We start from the raw sequence: 13332 nt of genomic DNA, 5'->3' as shown, positions 1-13332 counted from the left end.
TGACGTGATAAGAGTAGCAAAACTATGCCAATTCTAACAAATGACAATGGGACCAAAGGATACGAATACTTTAAAGCACATCCGTTCAGAACTTTGCAGACTCTGCCAGCAAGTACGGGAGCTGGTTGCTCTGCTCGTGTCCCGAAATATGCTGGAATGCTCGGTATATTTCTCCCATTTATCTGACCATATTATAACCATCCAACAGCTCCATCTGTCTTGTTTGTCAAACCTCTGATGACTTCTCGCATTCGCATTCGCTACGAAAAAGGACGTACGCTCGGAATTTGACTTCTTCTTTACACCGAGATGTCTTATCCTGCCAACCTTACCAGAGGCATATTCGTCATGAGCGAAGGTTAAACTTCGTGCTCCAGCTGGCTTTTGCTTGTTACGGCATTGCGCCCGGTCACTTTCATCCGCAGTCCGTACTGCCGTTGTACGCCAAGTATGCCAAGAGCCAAAGCAAATCCAACACAAAACCTCACCGTCGTCGGAACGAACGAAAAATGGAGTGTGTCCGGATTTGACAATAAAAATTCACCCGCAGAGGAAAGCAGAAGGAAAGGGAAGGAAGCATTGGTGCCAAAGGCGGACAAAAAGCAGCTGAAATTACTATATCGGTATCTGCAATATGAAGGAAAACCCACCAAATTGGCCGGTCCTGTAAATTGCTGCGGATGGGCCCGACCTAACTTTCACTTTTGCTCTGACAGCTCTCTCACACTCAAGCTACTGTGCGTCATAGAACTTTCACCGACAGTGCGCGATGATGCTTATCGTGCCATGTATGGCTTTAGTGTGGAGTGTCTTTCTCCTGCCAAACGCACAAGAATATTACAGTCCAGCATGAAAAACCCTTAACAAGTTTAGGCTAATTTAACACCCCCAAACTGACTAATTACTAGTCCGCTCACCAATATATTCCCAGTCCACCATTTATCGTCACACGACTGTAAAATGCCACTTAAACGTATTTCCATAGCACGTGTTTCAAGCTAATTTCATTATTAAAATTCGCGGAACACACACTTACCCAAAAATTCATTAGACGAATTTTATCATTTCGTTTGGCACCATCGGCACCAAACACGTGCGCTCCGTAAGTAGTCCGTAGGTTCCGTAAAATCTACACACGCCAACTGCATACGAATGAGCGAAACAATCTGTATCGGCGTCCATCGTTTTTTCTCCAGAGCTATAGAAAACCTTTTCGCGTGTATCAAACGAACAATGTGCATGTGTAATTAACGTATTCTTTTGTTGCTTGTTACCGAAACAAAATTTTAATCATTTTTACACCTCATCTGAAGCCTGAGAGCAATACAAAAACAAACGCAGGGTAAAGGTTGTTCTTGGAATATAAATTCAAATTCTGTGTTTAAGTTTGTGCAAGTGCCAGTTGCGCAAAGCACACAAAACACAGAGTACACTGTTTCCAATTACGGATATGTCACTGTGCAGTTGTTTCGTGCAGTTGGACGTCATAATTTATACTACTCTTGTTATTGCTCCTCACAAACAAGAGCTTAAAGCTCATATCTCGTCACGGATAAAAGAATGTCAGAATGGTGAGTAGCTCTAACCCTCGTACCAGGGCCGACTTTTATGCTCTGTGTGTGTGTGTGTGTGTGTGTGTGTGTGTGTGTGTGTGTGTGTGTGTGTGTGTGTGTGTGTGTGTGTGTGTGCTTGTGTGAGTATAGTTAGCCGTGGTCTAGATAGTGTCAGTTTTGAGCATATCAAACACTATATGCAATTTCCAAAAGCTTTTTTTCCCATGGTGGAAATGAAAACCAAAACTAAGTTGTTGCAGGAGGTTTCGGCTTTGTTTTTTCCATTCCAGCCGCTGATCCCGTACGTCCAGTTCAGCATAAATTCTCATTTATATTCCAATTTAAAGTTGATAACTTGTTTCACTATTTTTTGCCATTTTTCTGTTCCATCTTTCAGGGCGCACGAAAGCAGAAGCTCGGACCATCGTGATCCACCTGTCAGAAATCCGCGATGAAAAATCGTGTCCCATCGTGCTGCTACGGTAAGTAAGCGGATCTGTACAGCGTTTACTACCCTTTTTTCCCATCAGTTCCGAGCACAACTATCGTCATCATCAGCACAGAATCGTTTCGAGTCATGGCGACGTTTCCGTGCATTGCATTGGGTAGATTGATGAAGCTTGACTTCGATAGTCGACATCACACCGTGAGTGACATCAGTCTCATGTGTGCTACAACGTGACCGACTCGTTACACGTTTCCATCATCGCGCCATCGGGTGCTATTTCAATCGTCACGGGTTTGAGCACACGGTGGAGTGGAAACCCGGTGCGCGCAGTGGACATAGAGCGAACCACATGAAAGGAAAGCTCACCTTTCAATGGGTTTGCTCGCAGCGTTGAGCTGCTGTCGCTACTAGAGTCTGCAGAGGATTCGTTCCAATCGGATCACGATTTGGGGCATAAAGGTTTAGCCATATCCGTGTTAATCTCGCTCTATCTACAGTTGCGCCCAATTGGTCCTATTGAGCACGGCAATGGGATTTCTCGCTTCCGAGTCACGAATCTGGTTGAATTGTAACTATCGTCGAGCTCGATGCAGTTTCAGTTAAATATTTTACGAACAGTTTTAACTTATAATGGGGTTTAGATAGTATTTAATGACTTGAAACTAACACAACAATTTAGATAGTGAAAGAAAGCTTAGTAGAAGGTGAATAAGTGCGTGCTAACGTGAAAGGAAGCTATCGTTGTATTGTTATATTCTGCGAATACTGCAAATATACTGCAAAACTTCAGGTAAGTATCGCTACAAATTTTAAACATTTTTTGCAGCAATAAACTGTCATAAAAAAATTTGAAAAATATTGTCGCCCCATCTAGTGTTTCTATCACAAATATTTTCCCTTCAGAAAATATATCCCCATGAGACGATGAAGCAAAGCTAAGTACAAGGTAGGTTAATAAATGCAGCTTAATATATGCTCCAAGGTATTCCTCATTTGCTTGCCACATTATAACCAGCAAGGTTACAAGAAAGAAAGAAAATAATAATCCCTTTGAAGCTGGTATTTTGGTGTAGGGGAAAAATGTCCGTAACATCACGGCGAAAATCCGCTTTCATTCCGGTGCGCTTTTTTGTTTTCTTTTTACTCTTACAACCCAGTTATTTCTCACCCCAGCTAAGCTAGCTTACTTTTATCTGTCCAAATACAATTAAATTAGGCACAACACCTGTTGGCGGTTTAGCGAGCAAGCTTTATGCTGTTATTATGCGTACCTCATCCATCACCGGTATGGCTGCCTTGTTCACGAGAAAGGTAGAGGAAATGTACGTTCTCCACACGTACCAAGGTTCGTGTTAAGTACAGTTTACCCGAAGAACCGACGATGAAACGCTCGACGGTTAAGCTCAATGGTTTAAGGATATTTTTCTGCAACCGACAGCTGGCCCCAGAGAGATGGGATATACTGAATTGTCACAAATGTTCTGCTGCTGCCCAGTTACAACAACAAAAGCATCGGGGGGAAATTGGTTTCCTTCTCAAAAATCTTCGATAAACGAGAGCAACTGAGATTAATGTGGGAAATTTTTATTTCCCTTGCCGATTGTAGGCGATAGCCTTTCCTCGTACTGCGTCACCGGTACGCATATGACATGGTTACAGCGGAGCACAAATGTAAGCAAATGGAAAACTTCCTGAAAAGGACAGATAGCACAACAAACGCCGCAAAATGGTCAACCCATTCTCGGAAGCTATCAGAAGCAGGGCACCAAAAATGGCAATGTTTTAATTATGGTGTTATTTTTAATTAAAACGTTCCAGCCTGAAGGGTTCTGCTGCTGCCTCTAGAAGACTGTAAATGGCAGATGGCAAAAATTTGGTGGCCAAACCAAAATAGACCGGCAGGCGAACTACTTCACCCCAAAAAAAAAACATCCTCATCTTTTCAGTAAAAGCTTCCGCAAAAAAGCTTTTATCGGGGGCCCAGCTGGTGGGTCTGGTTGGTGGACAACAGTGTTCCCTGTTCGGTCGACAAAATTCCCCTACGCAATTCGACAAGAATCTGTCCCGTCCATCCCATTGCACTCTCCGATGGACGGCCCTCCAGATGGCAAGGTGATAATTTGTTTTGCTAACTAAATTAAAACCTGAATGTAGATTTATTCCGGGCGATATTAAATTATGACCTGAAGCAGAAGCTCATGGGACTAGAGGCTCTTTTGCTGCCTTCGATACTCACCAGACCACTTGCGTTAATTGGGTAAGGAATTATATTTTCTCCCTAGTTGCTGCGGTCGCCAGCGAGGTCCCTTTTTGTTGTGGTAATGTTGTTCAATGAATTGATTAGAGGAAAGGTACATTCTTCTGCGTTCTTGTCCGATTCTTGGTGAAGAGTTAAGAAGATTTTAAACAAAATGTCTAGATGTTTCGGTATGTATTAAAATATTCATGCTCGAATTTTGCAGCAACTTTAAACCTTCCTTCTTGTTCAAACATAGTTTTAAATGTTGGTTAACTTTGCTCATTTCCATTTTTTTTTGCATAAATCCCTCGTTGTGCCTTGCCAAGCCAGATTTTAGTCTCCGTGGATCTGTACCGAAATGGTACAATAATCGGTATGCAAACCTACAAGGCAGTAGCGTTGAAGCAACATCGAAACAAAGTCCGTTGCGTTTTGCTAAGAAACCTCTCCATGGAAAGTCCTATTGGATTTGTTTTGCGGGGAGTTTGTGCCGCTTTGTTGTCTCCAACAGACAGAAGTATCAGGTGAGATAGTTTTATAATTGTGTTGAGAGTAAGTTTATTCCACGAACAAAAAGAAATCATTTACTAGCAGTTAATATCTCCTTGGAACAATTTCAACTGCAGTTATTAATTCCTGGAAAAATGCAGCTCCGCTTCCAACAAATCAAATCAATATCCTCTACGCGAAACAATCATCTGCAACAGCACTCGTGAAGGCTTCCGTTCGTCTTACCCTTCATCCAATATAAACTAGCTGAGATTTAATATTTACCAGCTCCAATATCAACTCTAACCCGTTCTTTCAGGGCAGCCATTTTTTGTTTTATCGTCCATCAATTTCACACAGACTACGACGAGACGTCTCCATCGTTCGATTCTCACATCCGACTTGTTTGCCAGTTCGTTATCCTTTTACCTCAAAAACTGTGAAGGGTCTGCAAGTTTTGCCCTTCTACTGGGGCACTGTTCAGCCAAACGTATAACAAATGTTGATGATGTGGAAAGGTTGAGTAAATACTAGCGTAGCAGCGTAAATGGTGCGCAAGATGAAGATCGAAATCCATTTGAGTTCTTTATTACAAATTCTTCTCGGAATTCTCATCGTCACTAGAACGGACCATCAGTCGATCAGGAGTGCACAAACACTGAGTGGAGCAACAAAAAAAATCTAACATCATTCTACCCACCTCCGAGATTGGGAGATTATCGAACCGAAGAGCCGGATGAGTGACGGAGGGTGGGTAAATAAATATTCAAATAACCTTCCACCTTGCCATACGTCTTCGGAATGTGGTGTCGCTTCTCTCCCAGACTGAGGCTGAGATTGGTACCGAATGGTTTTTGTGTCAATAATCATCACCTCTACCAACGACTACACACCCATCAGACACGCTTTTCTCGGCCTGTAGTGTGGTGCTCGGCTCAGGCAAATCAGAATACCAATTTGTCACCTGGCCGCAGCATGCTTCCGTAGCCTAATTTAATTTAAAGTTTTACATTCCTACACAATCTGGCCTGGATGATGGGATGTTCAACGCAAAAAAGAAACAATCATTTTGTTAAAGATACTTTTTACATAAAACTTCAAATTTAAAGTAACAAAAAGGAAAGCTTTTCTCGTTTTTTTCGCCAAGCTTACGAGTTATTTCTGTAGCCTAAAGTGTCTCCCTTGCGTTTAATAACAATTAGACGACAAATTGTGAGTTCTTCAGTGAGGCAAGCGTAATCATTGGGGAGGAAAACTTTGCCTTTCTTTTCTTCAGTAGCTCTTACAAAGTCCATAGCATTGTTTACAGCATCATAATAATTATCATATAAATCCAATAAAGCTCCTACTGTTACATCTCGGTCTGTTCAGCAGAGAATCAGCATTTTCGTAAGTCCTTCGTTTGGGCAAGAACTTACACAAAACGTGTAACACAATAATCCCAATCAAATGCACGGCGCCGACCACCGACCAGCAGTGTCAACTTTGTCACCGACTTTAACATTCTCAGACTAAACCCTCGTCGTCTTTATGCCCGTCTAGCAAGCAATTCCAGTTGGTCTCGCAACGTGTACGCTCGAGAACCATTTCGCAGAAAGTTCGTCTACCAGCGTCTGGCAAGACGTACCGACAACAAAGAGAATTACAAAACAAGGTGAAAACCTTCGGTGCAATTGTTACACTTACACAAGCTGTGCTGTTGACACGGATGGCTTGCCCCCGGTGAAGGAGAGCCCGGACCAAGTGTGCGAGTAGCTCGACAGCAAATCAAACATCAAACCCGATCGATGCGAATGCGTTCTTCGCTTTCTGCACGATTGCCCCCAAAAGGATCTTCAATCATCCCTGACCGGTGTGCCGGATATCAATTCTATCCATCTCTACCAAGTGTCGAGCACAAATCCTTGGAGAGAAAGTGACCGTAGAAAAAAAAAGTCTACCCAGAACAAACACTTCAAAGCGTAAAATGGCCGCTTGCAAGACAGCAAAACGACTGCAAAGTGTGAAGGAGTAGTGAGGGAAGTCGAAAAAAACTTTGGTTGATAAACCATTCACGTTTATGATTAAACTAATTTTCCTACCAACGGTAAAACCGGGAGTGCTCTGCATACAAGATTTGCTCAGCTTTTGAAAGCTCTCCAACACTCGAGACACACAAACACAGCAGGCGGTAAAGTACACACAGTAAATGCGAAGCTACTGCTACTGGCATTACTATCGCTACATCCAGCGGAATCTTTTGTCCTGCTTCCCCAAGAGAGGCGAGAGATTTCCCCAAAACGTCTCGTTTATACCAGAGCGTTTTGAAAAGTTGTTCATCCCCAAAGGCTTTCTTTCTTCCTTTTTTTTCATCTCTCAATCCCTCATTTCTAGGGTAGCCTCATTCCGCCTGGCCAAAAGAATGGACAACTTCTAGGATTCCACGGGTTCTTCAGCTCCCACCACCCCCCCCCCCCCCCCTCAGGGCAGAAGGTATGTGTTTTTTCTCTCCTACTCTCTCGCTTAAGCTTTGCTTTTTTCATTCGTAGTTTGAACTTCGGTAATATCGTCGATTAGGAGTGGACCAACTTTTACCCACAGTGTGTCCATCTCATTTGCATCCCTGGCCACGCTGAAGGTCAGGAAATGATAAAGCCTAACTTCTCGATGAGGTTTTGCGCCTTTTTTTGCCACACTGCTTGCGCTGTGTTGTGGTTGTGGAAAGTATTGATAAGATTCTTTTTTCTGCCCGTTCGAGAATTCTTCCCACAGCAGATTAAGCATGAAGAAAGTGTTGTATACTGGATGGCTTTACTTGGCTTTACCGCCCAGTTAACCGGCCGAGAACAATTTGCATAGATTTTGCGTGATAGTTTTTCTGCACAATCTGCGTTGTTTACTTTATATGCTGTAGGTTGTACAGCACAGGTTTGTGTTCCGAGTAGTTCCTTGGTGGACAGCAAAAAGTCGTGCCCGAGTAGTTTTGCTTGTTAATGTAAGAGAGTTGTGAAATTGCTTTATTAAGCGAAGCATAAAAGTTTACCCATTCTTTACGACCTATTCCGGCAGCAGCATAGTTGAATTTCTGTTTTGCCCATGCACAGCTGCTTTATTACTAACAACAATGTTCTTAAACTAACAAATGTATTTATTATTAATGAGATAAAAATCGCGCGAAGAGAGGACTATTTTTGTTTCCACTTTGAATAATGCCTTCATTACGACATTAACAGCTTAACAAGCACCAAAAATGCTGAGCTGACAAACTAATCTCTTCCGCGGTCTGAAGTCGCTGACACACGCAAAAAGGTGCAACGTCGACGAAAGCGCCTAAGAACACTAGAGTAGTAGTGGTTCCGTACACACGTATGGAATACCCGAATACCCTATCCGAAAAAGACTTTTGACGTAATCATACAGATAAATTCGAATTAATTAAAACTTTTCCCTCCTTTCGTACTCGGAGCGTACGTAGCAAGCAAGCATGTGCATAATGAGAACGCGTCCTTCATCCATTTTCCCAACCGAATTCATTCAAGCAGAAAAGCTTCCCCACACTCACAGGCAAAGTCTTTGCTAGAGGTTAAATAAACTTCCCTTAAATAAAACGCAATAGATCTTCACATCACATACCGAACTCCGTTTCTAATCTCAGTACAGAGTGACTTCCATTAGCACAAGTTTTCGCCAACCCAAACGCGCACACCCAAGACAAGAGGTACGGGAGATAGAGAGGAGCCCAGGCGAGTGGGCTTCCGAAAAACTTCCTAATAAGCATTTACAAATGTAGAAATAACTAGAGAGGCAGGTGAAAATTATTTGGCAATGGATTGAGTGCATAAATCACAGGGATGCAGGGAAACACGGGGCGCAAACGCCATCCAAAAGTCGGAGCGAAAAGTTTGGCTCTTGGCGAGAAAGCTTCCGAGAAATGTGTGAAAGTGGGACAGTTGGAAGCCTTTTTTTGTTGGTCGAATGATAAATTGGAGTTGGAAGAGTTTTCTGGGAGGATGATGGTGGGAAAGTTGTACGCACGCACATCATTATCAGTGGGACATCGTGGTTTGTTGATCTAGCATGTAACTTTACCCAGCTAATGGCCAATGAACAAGATGTATGTGTATAGATGAAATCCTATAAAAAGGCAAGTAATTTGTCATATTAATTAATAAGTATGATTTGATTTGTTGCGGCTGCATGATCGTTGCTGATCTTGGTAGAGCTTTAGTGAGCTGCTTCATTAGCAGGAGAGCGGTCTGGTGGACCGGGACTAGCTATCATGGCCACCTTTTTATTTATTTTTTTTTTTTGACCTGGGTTTGGTTGGAGCTGGTTCTTCACATATCCTTACAGTCTAGTCGCGGTGACTCTATTTAAACCTGCCCCAACTCCCCCGTCTGTGTCTGTGTGTGCAGGACGGAAAAGGGCTTTACGGGCTGCTTCATCCGGTGTAATGGTAAGACAGCTCGTAGAACCCGCTATTGTAGCGGCTCCTTTATTGTCCTTTGATACATACGGAATCTTCCATCTGAGATATTTCTTCTCTCGAACGCGGCTAAGGGCTTATTTCGTCGATGACAAAGTCCATGTCCTCAGAGGTGTATGTGAGTACTGCATACAGTCTGTACAATCGTTCCATAGTTGGTATCACAATTATTTTATCTTTCACCTCATTAATCTTCAAACAGAGAATTTTAATTTTAATTTTTTTTTCTCTGGTTTCTTTGCTTTCTCTGCTTTCTTTATGGCATACGTTAGTTATATTAAACGGAGATATAGTACTACCAAAGAACTATTTAACAGTAGTTACAAATTTACAGATAATCTCTTCTTCTAAGAAATTCAGCTTCACTTAGAACCTGTGTTCTCCGATTGGTCCTAGAAATTAATCTCCCCAACTCAATTATGCTGACTTCGTGCGCTAGAAGTCGTATCATTCCCATTCACTTCAGATGAACACGCTTCGACTAATAAGTGCACCGTGCATTGCATTTATGCATCAGCATGAAATGAGGCAGCCAGCGAAATGCAACCAGTAATTGCGATAATATATCACAATGCTCACCACTTCACAGGGAAACGGCCTCGATCGTGCTGCTGAAAATGTGTGTGACAAACACATGTGTTGTCCGGTGACGCTGTCTGTGTCGGTTGTAATTGCCACACACACACACACCGGCTAGGGCCCAATTCCCACCAGGTTGCATTTAGGATTCAGCAAGGACAGACAAGTAAGGCAGGACGCCGACACTAAATATGCACGATATAAGCAACATAATTGCATACAAGAAAGTGCACTTTCATCATTCATGTGCAGGTTGATTGCAATCCCAGGTGTGATGTATGTGCAGTTCTCGACGTTCCGTTTACCGTCCGACATCAGAAATATTGACTTTAATTGAATCTAGTACCAAGATGCACCGGTGGAATAACTAACTCGACACATTGCATGGCGAATGGTCTTTCAGCGATTTTAATGCACGCGCTGTGACGAGGTGCAGCTAATTTCTATGAACATTCAATTTTATCTCACTGCACAAAAAGCAACAAATGAAGTATGAAATAAAGTGCAAATCACTACCAATTTATCCATAATAGCCAATTGTGAACCTCGCGGTACAGCGCAACCCACCATGAGGATTTAATTTTTGTATCACAATCCACCAAACAACCACAATGCGTAAAGCTTGCGGAACTAATCCTCGTGCCCGAACGCTCCGTGCGTAAATTAAAAAAAAGAAAGCAAGTCACAATATCAAATCACACCATTAATCTCATTCATTATGGCCATAAATCTGATTTGCGTACTCGAAAATGCATGCTCGTCCGTGCTAGCCTGACTGACTGGCTGACTGACTGACTGATGCCCTTCAGTTAGTAATACGTGAAATTTCATCCGACATTCCCATACAACCGTTTCCATCATACGCTGGAAATGTCCCCGCTAAGCTACATTATTTCACAGCCTAATGAATATCTAATGCCCAGGCCGCGTGTCACCACAACCGTCACCAACTTGTCAAGGGCTTTGCGAGCTAGCAAAGTGTCGAGTGGACGTGCCATGGAATCCCATCCCATCTCCCTGCGTACCTCTCTCCCGCGTCTCCCTGCGTACTTCCGGGCATTGGTCAATCTCTATCACAGTCCAAATCGAAGTGCACACACACGCATACACAATCACGTGTGTCCATCCACTTGCGACTGCGATAATACCCCACAAAACTCGAGCGCGCATTGCGGCGCAATATGTGTGCGAGTTGGTGGAGAACGGAGACGCGAATGGTGCATTATTTATTATTCATCAAACTGACAGAATTGCAGATGCATTTCATTTCACGAGGTCACACGGCAGACAAATCGGACCAGGATCACGTTGAATTAGGACACTTGAACAGCAACGCGGCCCTATCATTGCGTCGTTCCATTGGCTGTCGATTTTAGCGCAACGATCTCTGGGTTCGCATCAAACGTTCGCCTCCCTTTGCCAACTAGCTAATTATAAACCTACTCTAATGTGGCCCGATTCGCCATGGAAAAATGGGAGAGTTACCAAAAACCATTCTACTTGACCGTGTGAAATATTCAAATCAAATAACTTGGGAGGGGGCAGTAGGAGCCGTTTATCGATTGGCACACGTTTCGGTGGCTCGATTGCATTCGAATCCGTTCCAATCAATATTTACTTTTCCTTCCCAGTTTAATCCCAACGAAGTATTCCTTTATTGGGGAGGTGGTTTCATGGACTTTCGAACTTTGGCGTAAAATAGCAGAATTTTTATTCTTTAGCCATGTCAGATACTAAAGTTACTAGAGCAGGGTTAATTCATCATTACTGGATCAAAGGTTAATTCATCATTACTGGATCAAAAAAGGAACGGACAACGATTAAAGCCTATCACCTGAAAGACTTCAAAATCTACTCTAACCAGACTAAGATGAAGATAGCTTAAAGCATTTAGCAAAATGTTATCAGGTCCCTTAAAACTGCACACAGCCAAAATACTATTTATTATCTCAAAATCGATTGAAATTCTATTTCAACTGCTTTGAAAGATTTTCAAATTTATCTCCATTCACCTTGGTTCTTCCTATGCACCTTGGTATAGCGTATTTTTCCGCTTGGGCCATAGCTGTCAAACCAACCACCTGACAAATCATCCCAAATAACAACAAACCGTTTGTTTACATTCTCGCTTTCTGATTCTTCCTTGCATGAGATAATCCGCGTACTCACACACCTAATCTGTTTCTAACTTCCCACAAGTAAGTAACATCCCCCCCTCTCTCCTTCTCATTATCAAATTCCAACAGCAATAAAGCTGCATTAAGTAGATAAGAATAACTCGATTAGCGATGGTAAGAGCCGCTCGATGGGTTAAGTGCGATCCACGTCGTTTCGAAGATTTATTGGTGTCTTGCCATCGTTTCGGTTCACGTGCATACGGTTGAGCAAATATTAACATTATGGTACCTTTCCTATTGCTCTGTTCAATTTTGGGTAAGCTGCTTTAGCACTGTTTTTTTAGACACTATGTTTTTAAGAATTGTTGAAACTTTGCTTTTATGCACCGTCTACACCGATCGATTGTTTCTATTTACAGTGCTGTCCACCACGAACTCGGTAGCGGGTGCTAAGGCAAATCTAACAAAGATAACATGGGCCCATGCAGTGAATGATGCCGAATTTCTTACCCGCGTTCTGGCGAGTAGGTTTCGCTATCTTTACAAGCCACTAGATTTATTATATGAACTAACACATGCACTTACGTTGCAGGTGACACTCAGTTTATCGAAGCGGACATTTCGCTCGGCTATCTGAAAGACGATGTGAACAAAGAAAATGAAATCCCCATTATGGCTCATCCACCAGCGACAGAGTCAGACATCTCGCTCGAAACGTTCCTTACCCGTATTCTAGAGTACAACCGGGAGGTCGCTAAAGACGCATCAAAAGTAAAAGGCGTTAAGTTGGATTTTAAATCCATTGGAGCATTTGAAGGATCCATCAACATTATCCGTAATAGCTACGACATGAACACGTTTGACACGTGGATCAATGCGGACATTTTGACTGGACCAGTTGATAATACGGGTACGATTCCGGTGGATGCTACACGTTTCTTTACCGCTGCTAGACGACTAGGGAAAGCTACTCTTTCAATCGGGTGGACTACTCGTTGGGGTGCGGACTTTACGGAGGGCTCGTACACGGAAGCGCAGGTCGATGCGATGGTCAATGTGATTCGGGCGAACGGTATCGATCAGGCTGGCAATCCCATTACATTCCCGGTCAGGGCAGGAATTGTCGCAAACAGCCTGACCAACATGATTCGATTGTATTGTGGCTTGAAGGACACGAACGATGTTACCTTCACTGTATGGTCGAGTGCTGACGATGCTGTGCACGTTGAGAAGCTGCGGGAATTTATTTTCACCTTGGGACTTGACCGTACGTACGTCGATGTGCCGGACGATTTGCACCGCGAGCTTCATCTAGACGATAATGCTTTCAGCAACACGTGCAAAAAAACGCTCCAGGCTAGATGCTTCGAGTAGTTGGTTTTTTTTGTTAAACTTTATTAAATAAAGCGAAATGTTTTTTTTTTTTTTCAAAATATTTATTG

General features: G+C 42.8%; 3 protein-coding genes across 5 annotated transcripts in view; 2 read left to right on the top strand and 1 right to left on the bottom strand.

Moving 5' to 3' along the window:
• LOC126565594 (mediator of RNA polymerase II transcription subunit 11) overlaps positions 1 to 13332 on the bottom strand; it is a 103763-nt gene that overhangs the window by 8056 nt on the left and 82375 nt on the right. The window lies entirely within an intron of this gene.
• The window catches only part of LOC126563728 (serine/threonine-protein kinase Tor), a 236255-nt gene that overhangs the window by 146393 nt on the left and 76530 nt on the right, over positions 1 to 13332 (top strand). The window lies entirely within an intron of this gene.
• Positions 11890 to 13277, top strand: LOC126565108 (protein FAM151B). 2 transcript variants are annotated; one of them, XM_050222248.1, is made up of 3 exons: positions 11890 to 11971; positions 12310 to 12414; positions 12483 to 13277. In XM_050222248.1, coding segments are annotated over exons 1-3 (888 nt in total). In that variant the 5' UTR covers positions 11890 to 11970; the 3' UTR covers positions 13265 to 13277. The 2 variants fall into 2 exon arrangements, with proteins under 2 accessions (XP_050078205.1, XP_050078204.1); XM_050222247.1 differs by lacking the exon at positions 11890 to 11971 and adding an exon at positions 12016 to 12206.

This window comes from Anopheles maculipalpis, chromosome 3RL (assembly GCF_943734695.1).
Source record: "Anopheles maculipalpis chromosome 3RL, idAnoMacuDA_375_x, whole genome shotgun sequence".
Taxonomy (NCBI): Eukaryota; Metazoa; Arthropoda; class Insecta; order Diptera; family Culicidae; genus Anopheles; species Anopheles maculipalpis.
This window is presented reverse-complemented; position numbering and strand designations above follow the sequence as displayed.

Bases quoted from the DNA above. Each gene is read 5' to 3' on its own strand.
- LOC126565108 (XM_050222247.1), top strand. From the start codon at position 12,173: ATGGTACCTTTCCTATTGCTCTGTTCAATTTTGG. The intron at 12,207-12,309 runs GTAAGCTGCTTT...TTCTATTTACAG, and splicing joins ATTGCTCTGTTCAATTTTGG to TGCTGTCCACCACGAACTCG. The intron at 12,415-12,482 runs GTAGGTTTCGCT...CTTACGTTGCAG, and splicing joins TCTTACCCGCGTTCTGGCGA to GTGACACTCAGTTTATCGAA.